Source organism: Grampus griseus (assembly GCF_964374135.1).
Source record: "Grampus griseus genome assembly, chromosome: 3".
NCBI classification, from domain to species: Eukaryota; Metazoa; Chordata; class Mammalia; order Artiodactyla; family Delphinidae; genus Grampus; species Grampus griseus.
In genome coordinates, this window is record NC_139019.1 from 117,343,871 (window position 1) to 117,370,121 (window position 26,251).

Below are 26,251 nucleotides of genomic sequence, written 5' to 3' on the forward strand. Positions count from 1 at the left end.
GGCACGGGGACCCTGTCCCAGAGCTACCAGTACGAGGTGTGTCTGACGGGAGGCTCCGGGTTAAATGAGTTTAAATTCTTGAAGCCGATTCTCCCCAACCTCCCGACCCAGGGCGCTGGTGAAGAAATAGAGGAAAACGCCAACTTCCGGAATAGCTCTGGATTCAGTTAGGGATCTCATCATGATGCAAGGTATTTGTCATTTATCTCTAATTTCCCCAGATACCGAATTTGAGGGCGTCATGGAGAAAAATTCCATCTTCCGATATAGCCTTGATTTCCTTTTTGTAATGAATCAGTCCATTTAACTTTCCCTTGTCCAATTTTTGAAAACTAAATTCTGTTGTCATTGCATTTATTTATAGTGTGCCATTCCAAATCCTTGCATGCTGTTGATTTTCCTGAAATTTTTGCTCCTTCCGTTGGTACTTGTTGAACTGTCTTAATAAAATATTGTTTTCTCTATATTCATTCTGTTTCATCACGCTCTAAGTTATTTGATGCTAAATAGCAAAAATTTAAAATGTTTAAATATTCATTTTGTTTGCAAAGGAATACATTCATATAACAAATATAATACGTGAGAAAGCATGATGAAAACCAACACTTCTATTTACACTTCTTTCCTAGCTCTCATCCTACTGGCAAATAATTCTTTAAATGAATATTTTATTTCAATTATAACATAATACAGAAAAGTGAAAAATCCTTAACACAGCTCACTGTATTTTCAGAAAGTGAACATACTTGGTATCAGCATCTTGAAGAAACGAAACATTATTAGCATCCCAGGTGCCACACAAATTACCCCTTAAAATCACTACCAGCTCAAGTATAACAAATATCTCAACTTCCAATACTATAGTTCAGTTTTGCCTGTTTTGAATTTATATAAATGGAATAGTAGAGTGTGAACTGTTTTGCATCTGGCTTCTCAACAATATGTTTATGACATTTATCCGTGATACTGCTTTTAATTTTAGTTCTTCATTCTTGTTGCTGTATAGTATTCCACTGTATGAATACGTCACAATTTATAACCCATCTTACTGTATGTGGATATTGGGGTTGGTGCAACGTTTGGCTGTTTGAATAATGCTGCTATAAACATTCTCTTACATGTCCTTCAACAAACATGTATATGCATTTCTGTTGGGTATATACCTAAGGGTGGAATTGCTACTCATTTAGTAAGTGCATGTCCACTTTTAGTAGATATTTCCAAATCGTTTTCCAAAGTGGTTGTCCCAGTTTACATTGCTTTCAGCAGTGTCTGGATATACCAGTTCCTCAGCATTCCTGCCAACACCTGGTATTATCTGTTTTTCATTTTATCCCTTTGGAAAGCACTTTTAAACCTTCATTTTCTAACTTTTTAAACACTTTTTTATCACTAAAGAATATGTTTGTAACTTTTTCGTAAACTTTAAACAATTAATTTCATGCTATTGTTGTTTGGTATCTGGTACTTAAAATTTCTCTCATACATCCTTCACATATAGCTGTCTCACTATTTTCTGTTACTTCTCTGCTCAAACTGAAAGCTCCATTTATTGTTCCACTAACAACAGTTTCTTTTGATTTTCTTGGATGAAAGAAACTAATAGAATTCTTATTTTTCCTGTTACTTGTTTTTCCCTTATACTTTCAAACCTCTCAAAAATGCGCTTTTACTTTTATATAGTTAGGGTTAATGACCCATTCTACAACTGTAGCTAAGAATTCCTTTTTTGTCTATAGATGTTTTAAAACCTGAAAAGCAATGTTAAAATTTTACTTTTAATGACCATATAAATTATGAATGCCCTGCAGGTAAAGATCACCAGGAACACATTATATCAGAACATTATAGTCAGTAAAGGTGGGTTTACTGACTTATAATGAGGGAGACTGCACACCATGGGGAACCATGGGTCAACTAAGTAACAGTGCCCTACAAAGGAGTTAGAGGATTTGGTGATTGCGGTAGGGTTCAAGAAAGTCTGCTTCTTTCCTTCTTTTTTTTTTAATTCCTTCTCTTTGCTACAGTATATCCTCTAGTGGCTTCTTAAGAGAGAGTGCACAAAAATAAACTTTCTCTGTCTCTGCATATCTGAAAATGCATTTAGTTTTCACTTCCACTTCATAAATGTCTTACATGTTACTTATGTCATTCAATGTTTTATACATTCTAACGATTCATGCCTTTTCATATCTGGGATTTTTTCATCTCTAGTATTATTTCCTTAATAATTGTATTCCTAACTTTAGCTTGTTATGTTTGTCTGAGACTTGTACTTGTTGGATATTAAACATGTTAAATTGTTTCTCTATCTTTCTTATATTTCTCTTTTACATCTTTGGTTTTTCCTCTATATCCTAACTTAGAGTTAGTCCCTCACTTTATTTTGAGTATTTTTATTGAATTTTTAATTTTAGTGGCATATTTAAATCCCGAAGAGTTTTCTTATTATCTGATTGTGTCTTTTCCATAGTAGCACTTGGGATTTTCAAAGTTCACTTTATTTCCTGAATGATCTGTTTCCTGGAGGTTGCATTTCTCTTTTTGTGTTTCTGTGTCATTTGTGGTTTTCATATGTCTGGTGATAGATTATCTGTTCATATGTAAGAAAAAGAAACTGAGTAGCTGGTGTGTAGCAATTGCTGTTTTCTCTTCTCTGCTTTGTTTTTATTCAAGATTTTTTTTGATGTGGACCATTTTTAAGTTCTTTATTGAATTTGTTACAGTATTGCTTCTGTTTTATGTTTTGGTTTCTCAGCTGTGAGGCATGTGGGTTCTTAGCTCCCTGACCAGGGATCAAACCTGCATCCCCTGCATTGGAAGGTGAAGTGTTAACCACTGGACTACCAGGGAAGTCCCAAGTCTTCTCTGCTTTTGTGTGATAAGGTGGTCTGCACCCAAGTTTCTGTCCTGAGTGGAAATTTTGACATGGTGCTCCATGTGAGGTAGTGCAGAGCCAGGTTTATAAAATATCAGACTTTACTTTAAGGGGCATTGTGATGAATGGGCAAAGAACTCTTTTCAGGATGTGGCCCGGCAAGTGTCAGGAATAAATATCCTAGTGTTCTCCAAAAAATTTTCTTTTATTTCTTTAGAAATGAGCCTTAATGTTTTTGAAGGAAGGTTTGGAGGGAAACTAATAATTATTAAAATTATATGTTACATACAATGTATTATTATTATTACTATTATACAATTTCTATGCACCTTACTGTTTTCTAAATTCTTTACACATATCTCATTTAATCCTCAAAATAATGGTACAATTGGTATGCCAATTTTAGAGATGAACAAACTGGACATACAGAATTAAAGTAACTTGCCCAAGGCTACCTAGCTAGTAAGTGGTGGAATCAGGATTTGAGTCCAGGCAGCCTGACCCTAAAGACATTACTTTTTTGTTTTTATTTTTTTCTATTTTGAAATCTATTAAACATTCCAAAAAGTGTATACAATGTATATGTGCAGTTTAAAATAAAAATAATAAAATGTTCATCACCCAGCTTAAGAATTAGAACAATACCAAGACCTTGGAAATCCCTGTGTGCCTCCATGATAACATCTTCCACCCTCATTATAATCAACCACTATCCTGAATTTTTAATTAATTACTTGTTATTCTTTGTAATTATATCAGATATGCATATATAGCTAAATAATACATTGTTTGATTTTTGTCTGTCTTTGAAATTTATATAAATGGATTCATGTAGTATGGATCATCTGTGGGCTTGCTTTTTTCAATCATTATGGTATTGAATTCATCCATGTTAATGCAGTTGATTCATTTACACCACTCTACAGTATTCCACTATATAAATACACCTTCACCTTTAAATTCATTTTAATGTTGATTGACTTTTGGGTTGCTCCAAGAGTTTTGTTACCATAATAATACCGCTATAAGCATTCTTGAATACATCTCCTCATGCACTTGAGCAAGAGTTCCTTTTGGGTACAGGCACATCTAGGAAGGTACTACCTGGGTCATAACAACAACTAGAAAGATATCGAAGTGAGTAAAATAGACTATTAAAAGATGCCAACACCAAGATGAAAGAGATGTTGGAAATATCTGAGAATGATTTTTAAGTGGACTGAAAAATGCCTCAATGAGCAATTATAAACATGCTTGAAACAAAAGAAAAAATATTCTCAGAAAAGAACTGTAAAGTGGCAGCAAGGAAATAAAGAAATATAAAGGAATACCAATGGAATTTTTACAAATTAAAAATACAATCATTGAAATGAAAAACAGTAGATGAGCTCAACAACAGGAAGACAAAGAGTCAGGGAACTAGAAGATAGAACAATAGCAATTATGTACCCAATTTGAGCAAAAGAGAGAAAACAGAGTGTAAAAATTAACAGAGGCTCAGGGACCTGTTGGACAATACCAAGAGATCTAATACTTGTGTCACTGGAATTCCAGAAGGAGAGGAGAAGACTTTCCAAATGTGGCAAAAGATAGAGACCCAGAGATTCAAGAAGTCAAACAAATCCAAAGCAAGATAAACAAACAAACAAAAAATTTATACCAAAAGACACAGTCAAATTTCTGAAAACTAAAAAGAAGGAAAAGATCTTAAAAGCAGCAAGAAAGAAATGACACATTACCCATAGGGCAATAACTATCTGAATCAGAGTAGATTTCTCATCAGAAACCATGGATGTCAGAAGAAAATGGTGTATTTTCCAAGTGGTGAAAGAAAAGAAAAATTAACCCAGAATTCTATGTCCAGTGAAAATATCCTCCTGGAAGAAATTGGTTGCCAGTAGGCCTACCCTAAAAAAAAAATTTAAAAAAAAAGGCTAAAGGGAGTTCTCCAAACAGAAAGGAATCAATAAAAAAAGGAATCTTGGAACATCAGGACAGAAGGAAGAACACAGTAAACAAAAATATGGGTAATCACAATAGACTTTCCTTTTCCTTTTTAGAATTTAGTTTTCTAAATTATGTTTCACGGTTGAATCCAAAATTATAATACTGTCTGATATAGTTCAAAATGTATGTAGAGGAAATATTTAAGACAATATAAATGGGGGAGAGTAAAGGGAGGAAGGTTTTCAACCCTTCTCTTGAACTGGTAAAATGACAACCAGTAAACTGTGATAAGTTATGTGTGGGCCAACCACTATAAAAGCTATACAAAGTGATACACTAAAACCCACTATAGAGAAATCAAAGTAGAATTCTAAAAAACATTCTAATAACCCACAAGAAGACAGGAAAAAGAAAATGGAGAAAGAAAAGATAGACAAATAAAAAATAAAATGGCAGACTTAAGCTTTAACGTATCAGTAATTATATTAAATGTAAGTGGTCTGAACACACCAATTAAAACAGAGATGGGCAGAATGGGTTTTTAAAAATGACCAACCATATGCTGTCTATAGGAAACTTCACTTCAAATATAATGATACAGGGGCTTCCCTGGTGGCACAGTGGTTAAGAATCCTCCTGCCAGTGCAGGGGACACAGCGTCGAGCCCTGGTCTGGGAAGATCCCACAGGCTGTGGAGCAACTAAGCCCGTGAACCACAACTATTGAACCTGCGCTCTAGAGCCCATGAGCCACAACTACTGAAGCCTGCTCACCTAGAGCCCATGCTCTGCAACAAGAGAAGCCACTGCAGTGAGAAGCCCACACACCACAACAAAGAGTAGCCCCCACTTGCCGCAACTAGAGAAAACCCATGCGCAGCAATGAAGACCCAATGCAGCCAAAAATTAATTAATTAATTAATTAGAAAATATATATAATGATACAGGCAAATTGAAAATAAAAAGATAGAAAAATATATTATGCAAAGAAAATGACATTGGAGATATAGTAGGACATTATATAATGATAAAAGAAGACATAGAAAGCCTAAATATGTACACACCAAACAACAGAGTTGAAAAATATGTGAAGCAAAACCTGATAGAACTGAAAGGAGAAATAGATCCACAATTAAAGTTGGAGACTTAAACACCCTCTCTCAACCCTATCTCAACTGACAGAACAACTAGGCAGAAAATCAGCGAGAGTACAGAAAACTCAATACCATCAACCAACATATTTATAGAACACCCACCCAAGAACTCCAGAATACACATCCTTTTCAAATGCTCAGAGAACATATACAAGACAGACCATTTAAACAAGTCCATAATATAAACTTCAACCAATTTTTAAAAATTGAAATCATACAGCATGCATTCTCCAACCACAATGGAATCAAACTAAAAATCAACAGAAAAATAACAGGAAAATCTTCAAACACTTGGAAACTAAACAACACACTTCTAACTAATCCATGGGTCAAACACAAAGTCTCAAGGGAAAATTTTCAAATATATTGAAGTGAATGATCTTCCCCAACCATTTCAGATTTCAAATGTGTTTAGCATCAAACTGTTTATATTTTAAAACTTTTCTGCTGCATATATCACATCAGTTGAAAGGTTTTCATAAGTTATTGGCTTATATATCATTTCTGTCTTTTCCCTGAATAATTGTGTTTTTCCTTGCACATAACTAAATTTAGAAAGATTTCCAAGAGGTTCAATCCATCCTTGAAGTTTAGTCTTTATCTTTCATTTTTAATAACTTGAAGATTTTTTAAATGTTATAATGGAATGAAAGGAAAACAAACACATGTGGCATATAAATGGAAATCAGCTTGATCAGCTATGCAACAGTTATAAGTTAACTAAATAAAATTAAGTTTAACACACTTTACAATGTTTCATCAGTTAAAGTACTATTTCAACTCACTGGTAATAATACAACTAAATTAATCTTGAAATGGTCACTTCAAATTAGCATACATAAGCAAGAAAGAGCATGGGACACGGTGATTTTTTACATTGTTTACCTTTCTGTGTTGTGTCCAGAGGAGACCAATATTTTGCCACATAATTATTAAAATTAACCTGGAAAATATAATTAAGACAGTTCCCAGTGAATCATGGAAACGTTCATTATCTTTAACACTGATGGATCCATTTGTTAAAAATGATAGTTAAGATTGGTGCATTTCAATTTGTGTAAACATTCTTAAGAAAAGAACTATACAGTACTGGCACAAAAACAGAAATATAGATCAATGGAACAGGATAGAAAACCCAGAGATAAACCCATGCACATATGGTCACCTTATCTTTGATAAAGGAGGCAAGAATATACAGTGGAGAAAAGACAGCCTCTTCAATAAGTGGTGCTGGGGAAACTGGACAGCTACATGTAAAAGAATGAAATTAGAACACTCCCTAACACCATACACAAAAATAAACTCAAAATAGATTGAAGACCTAAATGTAAGGCCAGACACTATAAAACTCTTAGAGGGGGCTTCCCTGGTGGCGCAGTGGTTGAGAGTCCGCCTGCCGATGCAGGAGACACGGGTTCGTGCCTCGGTCCGGGAAGATCCCACATGCCGCGGAAAGACTAGGCCCGTGAGCCATGGCCGCTGAGCCTGCGCGTCCGGCAACGGGAGAGGCCACAACAGTGAGAGGCTCGCGTACCACAAAAAAAAAAAAAAAAAAAAAAAAACTCTTAGAGGAAAACATAGGCAGAACACTCTATAACATACTTTTTGACCCACCTCCTAGAGAAATGGAAATAAAAACAAAAATAAACAAATGGGACCTAATGAAAGTTAAAAGCTTTTGCACAGCAAAGAAAACCATAAACAAGATGAAAAGACAACCCTCAGAATGGGAGAAAATATTTGCAAATGAAGCAACTGACAAAGGATTAATCTCCAAAATTTACAAGCAGCTCATGCAGCTCAATATGAAAAAAACAAAAAGCCTAATCCGAAATTGGGCAGAAGACCTAAACAGACATTTCTCCAAAGAAGATATGCAGATTGCCAACAAACATGAAAGAATGCTCAACATCATTAATCATTAGAGAAATGCAAATCAAAACTACAATGAGATATCATCTCACACCGGTCAGAATGGCCATCATCAAAAAATCTACAAACAATAAATGCTGGAGAGGGGGTGGAGAAAAGGGAACATTCTTGCACTGCTGGTGGGAATGTGAATTGGTACAGCCAGTATGGAGAACAGTATGGAGGTTCCTTAAAAAACTAAAAATAGAACTACCCTACGACCCAGCAATCCCACTACTGGGCATAGACCCTGAGAAAACCATAATTCAAAAAGAGTCATGTACCACAATGTTCATTGCAGCTCTATTTACAATAGCCAGGACATGGAAGCAACCTAAGTGTCCATCAACAGATGAATGGATAAAGAAGATATGGCACATATATACAATGGAATATTACTCAGCCATAAAAAGAAACGAAATTGAGATTTGTAGTGAGGTGAATGGACCTAGAGTCTGTCATACAGAGTGAAGTAAGTCAGAAAGAGAAAAACAAATACCGTATGCTAACACATATATATGGAATCTAAAAAACAAAAAAAAATGGTCATGAATAACCTAGAGGCAAGATGGGAATAAAGACACAGACCTACTAGAGAATGGACTTGAGGATACGGGGAGGGGGAAGGGTAAGCTGGGACAAAGTGAGAGAGTGGCATGGACATATATACACTACCAAACGTAAAATAGATAGCTAGTGGGAAGCAGCCGCATAGCACAGGGAGATCAGCTCGGTGCTTTGTGAACACCTAAAGGGGTGGGATAGGGAGGGTGGGAGGGAGGGAGACGCAAGAGGGAAGAGATATGGGGATATATGTATATGTATAGGTGATCCACTTTGTTATAAAGCAGAAACTAACACACCATTGTAAAGCAATTATACTCCAATAAAGATGTTAAAAAAAGAAAATAACTATACAAAAAAAAAACACTGAGTGGGAGGCATAAAGTGGAGGAAAAAGTACAGATGAAACAAGACAGAATGTTGTGAAGCTGGGTGATGTGTACATGCAAGTTTATGCTGTTTACTTTGTATATGTTGAACTTTTTCCATAATAAAGACTTGAAATGAATTATTCCTTGTGAGACGTTTGTAAAAGCAAAGTCAATTCAACTCTAGCCGATCAAATCAAAGCAACTGAGAAGCATTTTCCTGTTGGAATCTAATGTAATCCACTTTCCAAAAAGGCAGTTTCTTCACATACCCAACTGATATCTTTTGGGGTTACATTAAGATACTATCTTCTTGGGGCTTCCCTGGTGGTGCAGTGGTTAAGAATCCGCCTGCCAATGCAGGGGACATGGATTCGAGCCCTGGCCTGGGAAGATCCCACATGCCACAGAGCAACTAAGCCTGTGCGCCACAGATACTGAGCTTTCACTCTAGAGCCCGTGAGCCACAACTACTGAGCCCTCGTGCCACAACTACTGAAGCCCGCAGGCCTGAGAGCCCGTGCTCTGCAACAAGAGAAGCCACTGCAATGAGAAGCTGGTGCACCGCAATGAAGAGTAGCTCCTGCTCGCGACAACTAGAGAAAGCCCGTGCACAGCAACAAAGACCCAATGTAGCCCAAAAAAAAAAAAGTTTTTTTTTAAAAAAGAGGGGCTTCCCTGGTGGCGCAGTGGTTAAGAATCCACCTGCCAATGCAGGGCACATGGGTTCGAGCCCTGGTCCAGGAAGATCCCACATGCCTCAGAGCAACTAAGCCTGTGCACCACAATTATTGAACCTGCGCTCTAGAGCCCACGAGCCACAACTACTGAAGCCCCCGCGCCTAGAGCCCGTGCTCTGCAACAAGAGAAGCCACCGCAATGAGAAGCTCACGCACGGCAATGAAGAGTAGCCCCCGCTTGCCACAACTAGAGAAAGCCCGCGTGCAGCAACGAAGATCCAACGCAGCCAAAAATAAATAAATTTTAAAAAAAAGAGGAAACCAAAGAAGATAACAAAAAGATACTATCTTCTTTCTCTCTATCATAACAGGTAATGCTCTCACAGACACTTCAGTGATCTAACTTGATTTTTTACACATACTGTACTAATAATTAAGATTTGCTTTAAAATGAAAAAATATTTTAATAAGCTGTATTCGAGGATGCCTGCAGGCAAAGAGAGTGAATAAAGGACACTGTGGATGCCAGCGATGCCATTAAGTTGGAATCAGAACTCAGACTGCCCACTGAAAGGAGCAAGCATTTAGGATTGAGCTAGAAATAATTTTGTTTCAGAGAAGAAACTAAACCCATCTAAGATGTTTATGATTGTTGGTTTTACTTCATCAGTGTATTTTGTTATTCAGATCCTCAAGGAAGTCAGTTCTCAGTAACATTTATCAAGTGAAACAAAATGATCTTAATTTTATCCTTCTGGGTAGATAGAGGTGCTTTTCAACTACAAAATGACTTCATCTGTTCAGAGTTTAGATTTATTTACCTTTATTTATTTTAGCTAGAGTTGAAGTATTTTGAAAAATATCATTTTTAATCCTCCATATTCACTCCTTACCTGAAGTGAATTTTGCTTGAACTCGATTGATTTCACCTCTCAATAAATATGAAATCATTCTTAAATGAATTATGTTTGGTGTATTTTGTGTACTCAGATATGCACTGACCCATTTAATGTATTCTCAGGAAGTTTAGAGATACATTTTCCAATTTATCTGAGCAGAAATTGGTGAGCTGTGAATGAATATAGCCATGATGAACCATCATTGAATTCCAAGGTATCCACTCAAATATAATTCACCTTTCACACTACCTTATTTGGTCTATATTTATAGGACCTAGTGTCATCCTTGTTGTGAGAGACTGGTAGAGGTGATTCTTGAATGTTTGTTTTCTGCATTGCATATGCTCTTACAACAGGGCAATATATTTGGACCTTGATTAATTACTTAATATAGCAGGGAAATTTAACCCAAAAGTTACAATAAAATGAAGACCACTAATAAAATCATGACCATTTCTACCCATACAAAAATGAAGGGAATCCTAAAATGCTTACTTATGACAGATACCTGATTGCTCCTAGTCCCTCTTTTAAATACTTTAATTTGATTAGATACTTCTATCGTTAGTATTTCTTGGCCTCAATTTTCCTAATAGCCTAATTGTTCCCTGTACTGTGCAGGTGTGCCCACAAAACAAAGTAAGTATGTTGTTCATATCATATTATTAGCCATATAATTTAGAGAATGATTGTGTATTTTAAGATTGGTCTTGCTAACCAACTTTTACATTTTGTATAGTTTGTTGATGGGACAATTAAATAGTATACTTGGATTCAGAAATTACACTACTCCTCAGAGATAAACTGCACTGCCAATGAATAAAAGTTGGTTATAGGAAGTTTACATTACCTGAGGGAATGATTCTTAAATGTGTTAGTTCGCATCAGAATCACTTAAGAAGTAAGACTGAAGTGCAAATTTCTGTTAGTACTGCCAGAGAATTTGATTCAAGTTCTAGAGGGGAGCTCAGGAATTGACTTTGAAAAAACACCCCGAGACTCCCAGGTAAGTCTTTATGCATGTGTTTCACACACTACAGTTTGAGAAACACTGACTTTTAAAAAAACCTTTTAATGCTCAGATTTTGGATGTGGTGTTGACCTGCAGCACCCCACGAAGTTATTAATTTGAACGCATGGTGGCAGTGCAGGCTAAGAGAGTGGATAAAAGCTCTGCATTCAGTGGACTCCATTTCACGGAGAAACCCAAGAAAAAAATACAGAACACACAGCTAAAGCTAAGATAGAAGTGTTCGGGGAGTGGACGCCACCAGAAAATTATAAGAACGAATTTGAAATTTTATAGCAGACATTTTGGAGGGTCAACGGCGGACGTGGTGATTGGGATTGGAAAAGGATTTTTCCTCTGGAACCAGACATAACAATGGAGATGGTGCAAACAAAAGTACATCATAAGAAAAGGCAAGTGGTGATCTTTATTATATTGATTCTTTTGTGGGAGGCAGGTTCAGAATCGATTCAGTACTCTATACTGGAGGAGACAGAAAGTGGCACATTTGTGGCCAACCTGACAAAGGACCTGGGACTCACAATGGGAGAGCTCGCTGCCCGGGCCGCCCGAGTTGTTTTTAAAGGGAATAGGCAGTATTTGCAGTTTGATCCAGAGACCTATGATTTGCTGCTAAATGAAAAACTGGACCGGGAGGAGCTTTGCGGCTCTACTGAGCCCTGTGTGCTACCCTTCCAAGTGTTACTGGAAAATCCCTTGCAGTTTTTTCAGGCTGCCTTGCTAATTAGAGATATAAATGACCACGCCCCAGAGTTCCCCGCTAGAGAAATGCTACTAAAAATATCAGAAATTACTATGCCAGGAAAGGTATTTCCTTTGAAAATGGCACAGGATTTAGACGCTGGTAGCAACAGCCTTCAGAGCTACAAAATCAGCTCCAATCCTCACTTCCACGTTCTCACTCGGAACCGCAAGGACGGCAGGAAGTCCCCAGAGCTGGTACTGGACAAGGCGTTGGACCGTGAGGAGCAGCCCGAGCTCAGGCTAATCCTCACAGCGCTGGATGGCGGGTCTCCGCCCCGGTCTGGGACCACAAAAATTCAGATCGTGGTCTTGGACAGCAATGACAACGCCCCCGAGTTTGCTCAGGAATTCTATGAGGTCCAAGTCCCTGAAAATAGCTCCGTGGGCTCTCTGGTTCTCACCGTCTCAGCGAGAGATTTAGACGCAGGATCCTTTGGGCAGGTATCTTATGCCCTATTTCAAGTCGATGATGTTAACCAACCCTTCGAAATAAACGCAAATACGGGAGAAATTCGACTGAGAAAGACATTGGATTTTGAGGAATTTCAATCATATCAGGTGGATGTTGAGGCCACAGATGGTGGGGGACTATCAGGAAAATGCAGTTTAGTCATCAAGGTCCTGGACGTGAATGACAATGCTCCCGAACTGACTATGTCGTCACTTACCAACCCCATCCCTGAAAACCTGCCTGAGATCATAGTGGCAGTTTTCAGCGTATCGGATGCAGATTCTGGACATAACCAACAGGTTACTTGTTCTATAGATGACAATCTCCCCTTTCTTCTAAGAACATCCGTTGAAAATTTCTACACCTTGGTAACAGAAGGAGCGCTGGACAGAGAGAGCAGAGCCGAGTACAACATCACCATCACCGTCACTGACATGGGAACCCCCAGGCTGAAAACCGAGCACAACATAACCGTGCTGGTGTCCGACGTCAACGACAACGCCCCCGCCTTCACCCAGACCTCCTACACCCTGTCCGTCCGCGAGAACAACAGCCCCGCCCTGCACATCGGCAGCGTCCGCGCCACAGACAGAGACGCGGGCGCCAACGCCCAGGTTACCTACTCGCTGCTGCCGCCCCTCGACGCGCACGTGCCCCTGGCCTCCCTGGTGTCCATCAACCCGGACAACGGCCACCTGTTCGCCCTGAGGTCCCTGGACTACGAGGCCCTGCGGGCGTTCGAGTTCCGCGTGGACGCCGCCGACCGCGGCTTGCCCGCGCTCAGCAGCCAGGTGCTGGTGCGCGTGCTCGTGGCGGACGACAACGACAACGCGCCCTTCGTGCTGTACCCGCTGCAGAACGCCTCGGCGCCCTGGGCACCGAGCTGGTGCCCAGGGCGGCCGAGGCGGGTTACCTGGTGACCAAGGTGGTGGCGGTGGACGGCGACTCGGGCCAGAACGCCTGGCTGTCGTACCAGCTGCTCAAGGCCACGGAGCCCGGGCTGTTCGGCGTGTGGGCGCACAACGGCGAGGTGCGCACGGCCCGGCTGCTGAGCGAGCGCGACGCGGCCAAGCACAGGCTGCTGGTGCTGGTCAAGGACAACGGCGAGCCGCCGCTCTCGGCCAGCGTCACGCTGCACGTGCTGCTGGTGGACGGCTTCTCGCAGCCCTACCTGCCGGCCCCTGAAGCGGAAGCGGCGGACGCGGCCCCGGCCGCCCCGCTCACCGTCTACCTGGTGGTGGCCTTGGCGTCGGTGTCGTCGCTCTTCCTCTTTTCGGTACTGGTGTTCGTCGCAGTGCGGCTGTGCAGGAGGGGCGGGGCGGCCTCGGTGGGTCGCTGCTCGGTGCCCGAGGGCCACTTTCCGGGCCACCTGGTGGACGTCAGCGGCACGGGGACCCTGTCCCAGAGCTACCAGTACGAGGTGTGTCTGACGGGAGGCCCTGGGACCAGCGAGTTCAAGTTTCTGAAACCTCTTCACCCTAACTTCCCTCCCCAGGGCACTAGGAGGGAAATGGAGGAAAACCCCACCGTTCGGAATAGTTTCCTGTTCAGTTAAGTATCGGATTATTCTATTAAACCCTACTTAATAAGTTAGAAATCTCTTTTAAGTTAAACCTACATGTTACTAATGCATAATACTGACGGTCCGTTTTCCTGATTATTTTATTACTGTTCCTTAGGGTGAAATTTTAAAAAATCAGGTACTGGGTATGCACAGTATTTTCCCTATATTATCGTTAGTAGTTTTTAAAAATTACTCTCACTCAAGTATATTTGAAAATTTGAACAAAAGTAAATTTTTATTTGCATTATTTAAACAATTTTTAATTGAATAATCTATCCTTTTTACAAAAATTATATTCCAAAGTCCTTAAGATTGTATTTCTAAGTAGTGGTGACAATTGTCATCACTACTGCTATGTAGGGAAAAAGTTTTAATGTATTTAATATTATTTAATCAAATATTTAAAATTTTAATGTGATATTATTGAATGTATTTGATATTATTTAAAATGGAACTGGGCTTAACTAAATTATATTTAGCTGTGTTCTGTGTCCAAATAAGTGAAATATCATGGCTCTTTTGTCAGGGATGATTACCAATCAATTCAATAAGTGTAGGGAACACTTACTGTTTTGTATTCCCAGTATTAGTTTAGGGTAACTAAACTGTGGAAAACTAAAGATAAACGCTAAAGATGACTAAATGCTAAAATAGCCATTCATATTTATGTGTATTTCAGTATACCACAATAGCCAATACATATTTTCTATGAATATAGACTTAACAAAATTATCAACACATTAAATTAGTTTGTGAGCTTCATATAAGAATATGCTGGCCCTTTTAAAACAACACCAAGCCAATTATAAATGCTTAATAAATATTTGCTAAATGTTATTAACATACCAATAGTGAATTTAAAAAAATAACTTTCAAGGAATTAGTAATACTAATATTCTCTTTACAATATAGTATCCTTGCCAATAAGTGAAATTATTAAATATCACTGTTTTAACTTTCCTTCTAAACAGAAAACATCCTTGTTCACCCTAATCTCTATTACAGAATATAAAGTGCTTGAGAGTACATTTTATCTCCTTGTCTTTGTCTAACAGTTTGCAAGTTCAGAGGTATTTTTGGTAAAATCCAAATTATACTTTTCAAACTCCTCCTCCTTCTATATGTGTGATACCTGCCAAGCCCTAAGTAAGTTATGAGCAGCAGGTTACTAGCTTATGTCAGATTTTCCCTTCCAGCCCTGTGTATGCACCATTTATCTTTATTAACCACAAAATCATTTACTTTCACAGTTTAACCCATATTTGATTTTATTTTTGTTGGTTATATTTGTAGTATTTTATGAAATATCCCTCTTTACAAGGTCCCATCAAAGTCTGGCAGTGACAATTGAGTGAATATTTTCTTTTTATCCTTAATTAAAATGGAACTGGGCTTAACTAAATTATATTTAGCTGTGTTCTGTGTCCAAATAAATGAACTATCATGGCTCTTTTGTCAGGGATGATTACTGATCAATTCAGTGAGTGTAGGGAACCCTTACTGTTTTGTATTACCAGATATTTCCCCTCTCCTCCTTCATTCTTCTTTGGGGGAACTGCTTCTTACTCCAACCACATGGCTTTACTTGTTGCAGTGGATTTTTTCAGTAACCCCATCTGCACAGTTCCAGAGGGTGTACACTGGGATGGGCCCTGTCCAATGCTGACAGGTCAAAACCCTTCCCTAGAAAGTATATGTTTGACTTCATTGGCTTTATTGCCTTCTTCATGTTTGCAGAAAGACATTGCCTGAATTCAGAACTTACTGATTTCCAATAAAACAAATGGGCATTTCTTCTCAACTTTAGTGAGCTATGCACACAATGAGTTTATGAAGGAAAAAAAATTCCCCAAGGTTATGTATACAGAGACTGAAAAGAAATCACATTTTTCAGAAGTTACAGGCACACTGCAATTTGACTGGGAGTAGAAACTGGATTTAAAATTTTATAACTTCTTCTAACACGATAGAACAAATTCGTATTTTTGTAATAGAATGTAAGCTCCTGAGAGCAAGAATTTTTGTGTTTAATTTACCGCTTTATCCTGAGAAGCTAGAAAAATTCCTGCACAGAGAAATACTTATTAAATAAATAAATAAAATTATCTTGAGCCCAGTTTTGTCTACTGAACTTGTACCTTTATAGAGAAGATGAATATATAGATAAATAGGTATTACTTTGCTCTCACAACTGTTGTTAGATACTTGAACAAAACTGCATCACAGGTGAGGGGGAAAGGAGTTTATAACACTCTATGACCCAAAAGGTGTTCAATGCAGTTTAGCTATTATTACGTTACTGTTTGAAATAAAGACTACCTGAAGTTGTGAAGCAGAACGCTTGGTGGCGCTGCAGGTTAAGAGAGTGAAAAACTGTCGCTGCATGCTCCCAGACTCCATAAAAACCGATCCGTTTCTGGCAGCTCACAAAGGAAACATTCACACTGATGGGTAAAGAAGATTTCAGAGAGGCAGCTATCCCCCTGTCAACGTTAAGAGCTAACTCAAGATTACTGAACCAAGATAGCAGAGTTGGCTGCAAAACAATTATTTTGTGATTAAATACTGCATCTTTTAGACCCGGAGGAACCATGGAGACGCCGCTACCCAAAGCGACGCAAAAAAGGCAAGTGACTGCCATTATTATTCTATTACTATTGTGGGAGGTGGGTGGTGCGGTCATTAAGTATTCCGTTCTAGAAGAGAGACACAGCGGCTCATTTGTGGCCAACCTAGCAAAAGATCTGGGGTTGGGCTTAGGAGAGCTGGCCTCGCGGGGCGCCCGGATTCTTTCCAAAGGGAATAAACAGCATTTGCAGGTCGAGCACAAGAGTGGGAATTTGCTCCTAAAAGAAAAACTGGACCGGGAAGAGTTGTGCGGTGACATGGATCCATGTATACTGCATTTCCAGGTGTTACTGAAAAACCCGGTGCAGTTTATTCAAGGTGAATTACAGCTCCAAGACGTAAATGACCATGCCCCTGAGTTCCTGGAAAATGAAATTCTACTGAAAATCTCAGAAAGTAGCCATACAGGAACCGCATTTCCTTTGAAAATAGCTCAAGATTTAGATGTGGGCAGTAACACAGTTCAGAACTACACAATTAGCACCAACTTCCATTTCCACCTTTTCACTCGAAATCGCAGCGACGGCAGGAAATACCCGGAGCTGGTGCTGGCCAAAGAGCTGGACCGTGAGGAGCAGCCAGAGCTCAGGTTAACCCTCACGGCGCTGGATGGTGGGTCACCGCCAAAGACTGGGACTTCCCAGGTTCTCATCATGGTCCTGGACATAAATGACAACGCCCCTGAATTTGCTCAGCAGCTCTACGAGGTGCAGGTCCCAGAGAACAGCCCTATAGGCTCCCTTGTCATCACTGTCTCTGCCAGAGATTTGGATGCTGGGACCCACGGAGAGCTCTCCTACTCATTTTTCCAATCATCAAATCAAGTCATTCAGGCCTTTGAAATCAACACAGTAACGGGGGATATTCGATTAAAAAAAATGTTGGATTTTGAGGAAATTCGATCTTACCGTATGGAAATTGAGGCCTCAGACGGTGGGGGTCTTTCAGGAAAATGCACTGTAGCCATAGAAGTGATGGATGTAAACGACAACGCCCCTGAATTGACCATGTCATTACTCATGAATGATATCCCAGAAAACACCCCTGACACTGTGGTCGCTATTTTCGGAATTTCAGATCCAGACGCCGGGGACAATGGCAAAATGATGTGTTACATCCAAGACCATCTCCCATTCCTTCTGAAAATTTCTGTAGAAAATTTCTACACCTTGGTAACAGAAGGAGCGCTGGACAGAGAGAGCAGAGCCGAGTACAACATCACCATCACCGTCACAGATATGGGAACCCCCAGGCTGAAAACCGAGCACAACATAACCGTGCTGGTGTCCGACGTCAACGACAACGCCCCCGCCTTCACCCAGACCTCCTACACCCTGTCCGTCCGCGAGAACAACAGCCCCGCCCTGCACATCGGAAGCGTCCGCGCCACAGACAGAGACGCGGGCGCCAACGCCCAGGTCACTTACTCGCTGCTGCCGCCCCTCGACGCGCACGTGCCCCTGGCCTCCCTGGTGTCCATCAACCCGGACAACGGCCACCTGTTCGCCCTGAGGTCCCTGGACTACGAGGCCCTGCGGGCGTTCGAGTTCCGCGTGGGCGCCGCCGACCGCGGCTCGCCCGCGCTCAGCAGCCAGGCGCTGGTGCGCGTGCTCGTGGCGGACGACAACGACAACGCGCCCTTCGTGCTGTACCCGCTGCAGAACGCCTCGGCGCCCTGCACCGAGCTGGTGCCCAGGGCGGCCGAGGCGGGTTACCTGGTGACCAAGGTGGTGGCGGTGGACGGCGACTCGGGCCAGAACGCCTGGCTGTCGTACCAGCTGCTCAAGGCCACGGAGCCCGGGCTGTTCGGCGTGTGGGCGCACAACGGCGAGGTGCGCACGGCCCGGCTGCTGAGCGAGCGCGACGCGGCCAAGCACAGGCTGGTGGTGCTGGTCAAGGACAACGGCGAGCCGCCGCTCTCGGCCAGCGTCACGCTGCACGTGCTGCTGGTGGACGGCTTCTCGCAGCCCTACCTGCCGGCCCCGGAAGCGGAAGCGGTGGACGCGGCCCCGGCCGCCCCTCTCACCGTCTACCTGGTGGTGGCCTTGGCGTCGGTGTCGTCGCTCTTCCTCTTTTCGGTACTGGTGTTCGTCGCGGTGTGGCTGTGCAGGAGGGGCGGGGCGGCCTCGGTGAGTCGCTGCTCGGTGCCCGAGGGCCCCTTTCCGGGCCACCTACTGGGCGTCAGCGGCACGGGGACCCTGTCCCAGAGCTACCAGTACGAGGTGTGTCTGACGGGAGGCTCCGGGACCAGGGAGTTCAAGTGTCTGAAACCTTTTGTCCCCAACATCATGGGTGAAGGGGTTGGTACGGACACCGAGGAAAACTCGAACTTTAGAAACCATTTGGGGTTCAATTAAGAATCTCACTTGACAAGACGTGATAAATGATCATATTCACTAATGTATTAATTTCCAACCCTTTCATTCACATAGAGCTTACATATTCACTCATTCGTAAGTTTTGTCATATTTATAGTTTGAAGTATTTTACATTCAGAATCTCTAGGTGTTTTTTATTGTTGCTGTCTCTTTTTTTTTTAAGCCCTTCACATTTTGCATGTGAGATGAGACATTAAATGGTGAAATGGTCTCAGTTTTTTGGTGGTCAGATTTTCGGAAGTCACAAATGTTTTCAGATTCCTGATATTTGAGCTTGTTCGTTGATATCTCGTTATGACTAAGAGAATTATGTTTTACGATTATCATAGCATGTCAGGCTATTGTAAATGATGGCTTTTAGGTTTAAAAATAATTTTCACCTATGCAAAAAATTTTGTGACCTCGAATATCGCTGGATTTCTGTAGTGTTGTTTTGAAAACACTATTGTCTTTCCTCAAATGAACTAATATTTTATCTGGATGTTTTCTGAGTATTCTCTTTTACAAAATTGATATTATTTAGACCGTCTGCCATAATTTAAAAGGACTTAATCCCAGTTAAATAGAAAAAATGTTGGTAGAGTTATGATTTCCTTTTCATAATAAATGGTTTTTAGTATGCAAATAATGATTTTCATTCTTTTAAAATAATATGTAGTCACATGATTCAAACATATTCAATAAGACCAAAAGAGAAAGTGAATTAACACCATGATTCTCCCACTCATGAATAATTATCAATGTCATCATCATTCTAAAATATTTCTATGATGCTTATAAGTTACTAGCTGGATGGAAATAATTTTATAAAACGAATCTGTAAGAAACTGCTTCTTTATAATTAAAACCATCAGATTTTACTGAAATATAATAAAAATAATATGAAACTACAGAACTTGGTTAAGCTTAAGTAAATATTCCCTATAAGGTTAACAAACAGGAGTATGGTGCATATTAAGATATTAGCAATAATCAACTGCCTGCTGAAAGACGAGCAAATAAACATTCTTACACTTCCTCCTCTCCTCACCTTACTTTATACTTTTGTTATATGTAGTTACCTTAACAATGTTTATAACACTTACAATGTGTTTTAAAAGGATAATCTTCATAATTGTTTAGACATTTTATGTTTCAAATATTTAAGTCATCAAATAACGCTACTTTTTTCAAGCTTATTCAAGTCTGTCCAGAGGTAACAACTTTTGAACCTTTTGTTTTTTTCCCCCATTATACTTGCCTCCATATTTCTAAATAATATGTTTACAAAATGCTTTTTCTCAAATTTAAGTTTTAGATATTATCCATTTACTTCCAAAGGGCACACACACAAACTTGCACATTTCTTCTACCCCATCCTCTCTCATACCTGTATCATTATTCTGTTTAAATAGTGTTTAAATAATTATGACTATGTAAATATCACTTAGACCCAAACCTCATATTGCTCTAAGATTTTGTTTCTATTTCTTTACTCTTAAGTTAATAATTGCCTCATTTTCCACTTTACTTTAAAACCCTTAGAAGAAAACATAGGTGTAAATTTTTCTATGTACATATTTTAAAGTTATCCCCATACTTTCTAAAGTCTAAAGCTCCTCATTGTATTATTAAGCCCATAAAGAAAACCTCTCAGTTCCATTATTTTTTCTTGGAGCTATTGTGGAGCCACCCAGACTCCTGCTCAATTGTACACTATTTTCTCTCTAGACCTACTCCACAGCTGGCAGTTTGGGGTTTGCTATACCCTTCATCCTGGAAATTTCTTTTCTCTCTCTCATGTGTTTGATTTCATTTTCTGCATTTATTATGTCTTCCTCTTTATTGGTTTACCCCCCTAAATTCCTGAAAAATATTTGGTGACAAATTTATTCAGAACTTGAACATCTGAAAATTTTGGATGCTATAAAATCAAATGTTGATTTGTTGATTTTGTTGGATGTGGAATTATAGGTGAGGAATTATTTGCTACTAGTATTTTGAAGGCATTGTCTTCTAATCTCCAATGTTGAGATATTCAACATTCTGATTACCCATTTTTTCTGAGACCTATTTTTTTCCTAGATCCCTGGTTCTCAACTGGGGGCAAATTTGCCACCCAGCAACATCTGGTAATGTGTGGAAACGTTTTTGATTGTCACAAGTGGAGGAGATGGTGCTAGTGGCATCTGGTGGGTAGAGGCCAGGGATGCTGCTAAACATTCTACAATGCACTGGACAGCCCCCTGCCCACAAAGAAGTATATGGCCCCAAATGCCAATAGTGTTGTAGCTGAGAAACCTCGCTCAAGATGAAATTAGGTCATATATTATCTCCATTGTTGTAGAATTTCTTAATTATGTGTCATAGTGTAAGAATTTTGTCGTTTATTGTGATAAATACCCAATGAGATTTGTCAATCTTGTGTAATGTGTTCTTTAGACTAAGACAGGATTTGGGATTTGTGTGTGTGTGTGTGTGTGTAATTTAAAAAATGATTTCCTCTATTCAGTGTTCTTTGTTTTCTTATTCTGTAACTCTTGTTAGTTGTATAGTGACCTCCTTGGTTGATATTTAATTTTTCTTAACATTTCTCTATTTACTATTTTTGTCTTTATTTCCCTGGATTCTAATAGATTTTCTCAACCTACTTTTTAACACTTCTGATTGAGTTTTAAGCTTTTGCTAGTATAGTTTTCCTCTCAGAAAGCTCTCTTGTTCTCTGAAGGTTCTTTCTATAGCTTTTTAGCTTTTAATTTTTAAATTGAGATGTGATTTACATACCCTAACAGTCACATTTTAAAGCTGTTCAGTGGTTTCTAGCATATTCAAACAGTTGTACAATCATTACTGCTGTCTAATTCCAGAACATTTTCATCACCCTGGAAAGAAACCTCGTTCCCATTAGTGGTTACTTTCCCTTCTCTCCTCCCTCTAGCCTTCAGCAACCACTTATCAACTTTATGTCTCTATGGATTTGTCTGTTCTGGACATTTTATATAAATGGAATCATACAACATGTAGCCTTTTGGGTCTGTCTTCATTCACTTAGCATGTTTCCAAGGTTCATCCGTGTCGTGGCACATATCAATACTTCATTCCTTTTTATGGCCAAATAATATTAATGTGGTATTGATGTACCATATTTTATCAGCTGATGGACGTTTGGGTTTGTTTCCACTTTTTCACTATTATGAATAATGCTGCTGTGAACATTCATGTACAAGTTTTTATGTGGATGTATGTTTTTGATCCTCTTGGGCATATACCCAGAATTAGAATTGCTAGGTCATAAATACAGTTACTCTGTTTAACTTCTTAAGAAATGTCAAACTGTTTTCTAAAGTAACTGTACCATTTAACATTCCCATTGACAGTGTAGGAGGGTTCCAGTTTCTCCTCACCAACACTTGTTATTTTCTTTTTGATTATAGCTATCCTAGATGGTGTGAAGTAGTATCTCATTGTGGTTTGGTTTGCATTTCCCAGATGGCAAATGATGTTGAGCATCTTTTCATTTGCTTATTGACCATCTGAATATCTTCTTTGGAGAAATATCCACTCAAATGCTTTGCACATTTAAAAATAGGATTTTGGTCTTTTTATTGTTGAGTTGGAGTAGTTCTTTATTCTGGATACTAGACCCTTATTAGACATATGATTTACAAATATTTTCTCCTATTCTGTGGTTTGTCTTTTAAATTTATTGATAGTATCCTTTGAAGCACAAAAGATTTTTTTATTTTAATGAAACCCAATTTATTTATTTTTTCCTTTGGTTGCTTATTATGCTTTTGGTGTCATATCTAAAACATCATTGCCTAATCCAAAGTCATGAAGATTTACACCTATGTTTTCTTCTAAGGGTTTTATAGTTTTAGCCCTTACACTTAGGTCTTTATCAATCAATGGCAGCCTTTTATTGTATCACAGAGGCTTGGTCTTTTCTTATACTTCTGAAGATATTAATTTTAATTAATTTTAAGGTTTTTAAAATTTTTCTTCTAATCCTAGCATTTCATTTTTCTTTAGTATTACTTTTATCCTCTCTGTCTTTGTTCTCCACTCTCATGTTAGAGACTTTCCTTTTTATGTATTATGCTGCTTGGCTGTCTGTTTTTTGTTTTTGTTCTTTTTCCATGAGACAATAAAAAGCTGATTAGGCACTGCATGTTTGGGTGGGACTAGTTGAGTGGTGGATCTCACCTTAGAATAATTAAATAGGAAAAAACATTTTGCTTGGGGACCAAAAGTTAATATCTGTAAATCTCTTCTCTTGGGCCTATGTTGTTTTCCAGAGAAGAATTCAGTAAGAATGGGAGTAGTGGTGGAAGGTATTATAAAGAAGGCACTCAGCGCTCTGAGAGCTCATTGGTTGGAAATGGGGTCTTAATCAGTATGTAGAATTTCTTTAATACTCTTCTCAATAAGGTCTCAGCCCTACCCTCAGTTGTGCTAGTGTCCCTCAGTCCAGCCTTGTCTATATAACATCTACAAATAGTGTACCTCCCATTTCCTGCCACTAAGAGAAAAGGGAGGGCACCTTGCTTCAGTGACTGGGGAAGGAATTCTCAGATACATATAGTCCTTGTACAGATTTTCAGCCACTGTTGTTTTCAGCCTCTCCTTGGACCCTCAATATGAATCATTACTTTGGTTGGATTTGATTTTCTTATTAATCCTACCCACCTGCACCCCTACTTTCTACTCTCATTTGACAACAGAAAAAAGTAAAATCTGTCCATAACCAATTGTCTGTATACTTTGCATCTTCCAAAAATTTTAGTGACTTTTCTCCCCTGCTGTTTACTCTTCTATTTTTTTGTCTTCATAGGTTCATTTATGTTAAACCTTTGCTCTCTATTGTTTAAATGAAGTTTCAGGGGGGAATTGATATAAACTGGTATGCTCAAACTGGAAATGATAATGCCATCCTTACTCTCAGTTATTTTATCCCAGCTTCCCCAAACCTGAATTATTTATAGTGCATCATCTCTTGGTTTACTGGATTTCATCAGGTGTAATCCTTTAGAGAAGAGTTTATAGGTGCTGTATTTCTTGAATTATCACATGCTTGAGAAGTGTTATTTAGCTGGGTATAAAATTCTTCAGTCAACTTTCTTCAGAGATTTGTTGATACCAAATATTACATTAACCCTTTCATCAGTTTCTCAGTTCATCTATAAATTGACTGAATTTTATCCTTAAGTAGTTTTTTTCAAAATAAGCACTCATGAATGCTAATGCAATGTTTTATAAATTCTTTCCTGTTTGCTGCATTATTATCTTTGTACTTGAACATCTCGGCTAGGTATAACATTATTGAGCCATAATATCTTTCCCTCAGAACCCTGAAGACATTTCCATTATGTTCTGGTATTAAATGTTGATGAGCGGAAGTCTGAGGCTATTTTCTTCATCTGTAGATGACTTGCTTTCTACCCTTGAAATTCATTATCTTTATCAGGTTATGTCTTAAGTTTGATACTTCTGTATTGTCTTCCCTGAAGCTCAGTGTACCCTTTCAATCTGTTCTGTGCAGCTTCAAGTATGTCACTTATTTACTTATATATGGTAAGTATAAATGGTTTTTAACGCTGATAGTTCCCACATCTGAAGTTTGTATGGGTCTATTTCTGCTGTATTGTTTCTTATTCTTCTCATTTATGTTGTCTGTTTGTTCGTGTGAATTATATGGTTGACTGCACCTGAAAATTTATTTGTAGGGTGTCCTCAAAGCCTTGGTTGCATGTTCCATCTTTCAAAAGTGGTTTTCATTTGTTTTAGCCAGGATAGAAACACTATAAATAGGGGACCATCACAAACCAAGTTATAGCTTAAGGTTTCTTGCAAGTCAACCTATGCAGATTCAAAATACAAACACACATGAGGCCCACTCTGTAGCTACAATTTCCCCCGCATGTTTTCTCTTCTCTTTCTTCTGCTCTACTTAACACCAGGGAGCCTTCTATATAATTCCCTGGAGTTGAGGGGAGGGAGCAGGTTTAGATTTTTTTGGTGTTTACACTGTGTTTATATTGTGGATGTAGCCCTGTGGGGTCCCTTAAAATGGGCAGGATCTTCATATAATATGCTGCACCTCTGGCTGGCCCTGAGACTTGATTTGTATTTCTTTGATCTCACATCGCTTCAAATCAAAGCCCAAGGGAAAATGTTTTCACATGCCCTGAAAGAATAATAAGTTTTGTTGTTTTGATATACTGTTTACCCTTCTATTACAGGCTTCCATCAAAAATTAGGCTATTGGGCTTCCCTGATGGTGCAGTAGTTGAGAGTCCGCCTGCCGATGCAGGGGACACGGGTTTGTGCCCCGGTCTGAGAGGGCCCCACATGCCGCGGAGCGGCTGGGCCCGTGAGCCATGGCCGCTGAGCCTGTGCATGTGGAGCCTGTTCTCCACAATGGGAGAGGCCACAACAGTGAGAGGCCCACGTACCGCAAAAAAAAAAAAAAAAAAAAAAAAATTAGGCTATTTTCACCTCTTTAATATTTTAAGGTGATTTATTTTATTTTATTTTATTTCATGTTTTGGCTGGACCATGGGGCTTTCGGGATCTTAGTTCCCCAACCAGGGATCCAACCCAGGCCCCTGGCAGTGGAAGTGCAGCATCCTAACCATTGGACCACCAGGGAATTCCCTAAAGTGATTTTTAAAAAGTCTTGTCCATCACTTTTTATTGTTTTCCACATGAGGTTCATCTGAATTTTCATCAGTTTCAGAAATAAAAAGCTCTGCCTAATGTCTTTTCAATTTGAAGATTCAATTTTGCCATAATTTCAATGACATATTAGGCTATTTTTTCTTTGAATACATTGAATATAATGTTCCATTCATTGGGTATTCTGCCCAGTCAAATCAATGATCTCCCTTCCCTATTAAATTATAAGCTCCTCATGGAGAGAGCTGTTTTTCTACTGTGTTTAGAAAAATACATACTGAAGTAATTATGGATGAATGAGTATTGAATAAATTAATGAATAAATTTCAATCTGTTATTTTATTGTCTGGCTTTATAAACTTAAAAACTATAACAAGGGCTTCCCTGGTGGCACAGTGG

General features: G+C 39.3%; 2 protein-coding genes across 7 annotated transcripts in view; both read left to right on the plus strand.

Annotated features, from left to right (window-relative positions):
- LOC309819610 (protocadherin beta-3) overlaps positions 1–26,251 on the plus strand; it is a gene marked incomplete at both ends in the record, with an annotated part of 80,027 nt that overhangs the window by 30,089 nt on the left and 23,687 nt on the right. The window contains one exon of one of the 6 annotated variants that reach the window (XM_082649950.1): positions 37–171. The exons of 1 other annotated variant lie outside the window; for it this stretch is intronic. In XM_082649950.1, coding sequence (XP_082506076.1) covers positions 37–171 — 135 coding nt within the window. Of the gene's footprint in view, positions 1–36; positions 172–16,780; positions 19,078–26,251 lie in introns of those variants that run through there. 4 more of the 6 variants (XM_082649954.1, XM_082649949.1, XM_082649952.1 and 1 more) reach the window with 4 other exon arrangements.
- On the plus strand, positions 11,756–14,180 carry LOC309819625 (protocadherin beta-6-like; the record flags this gene model as incomplete). The annotated part of the gene is given in 2 exon segments (XM_082649975.1): positions 11,756–13,500; positions 13,503–14,180. Coding segments are annotated over 2 exon segments (2,394 nt in total). The 5' UTR covers positions 11,756–11,784.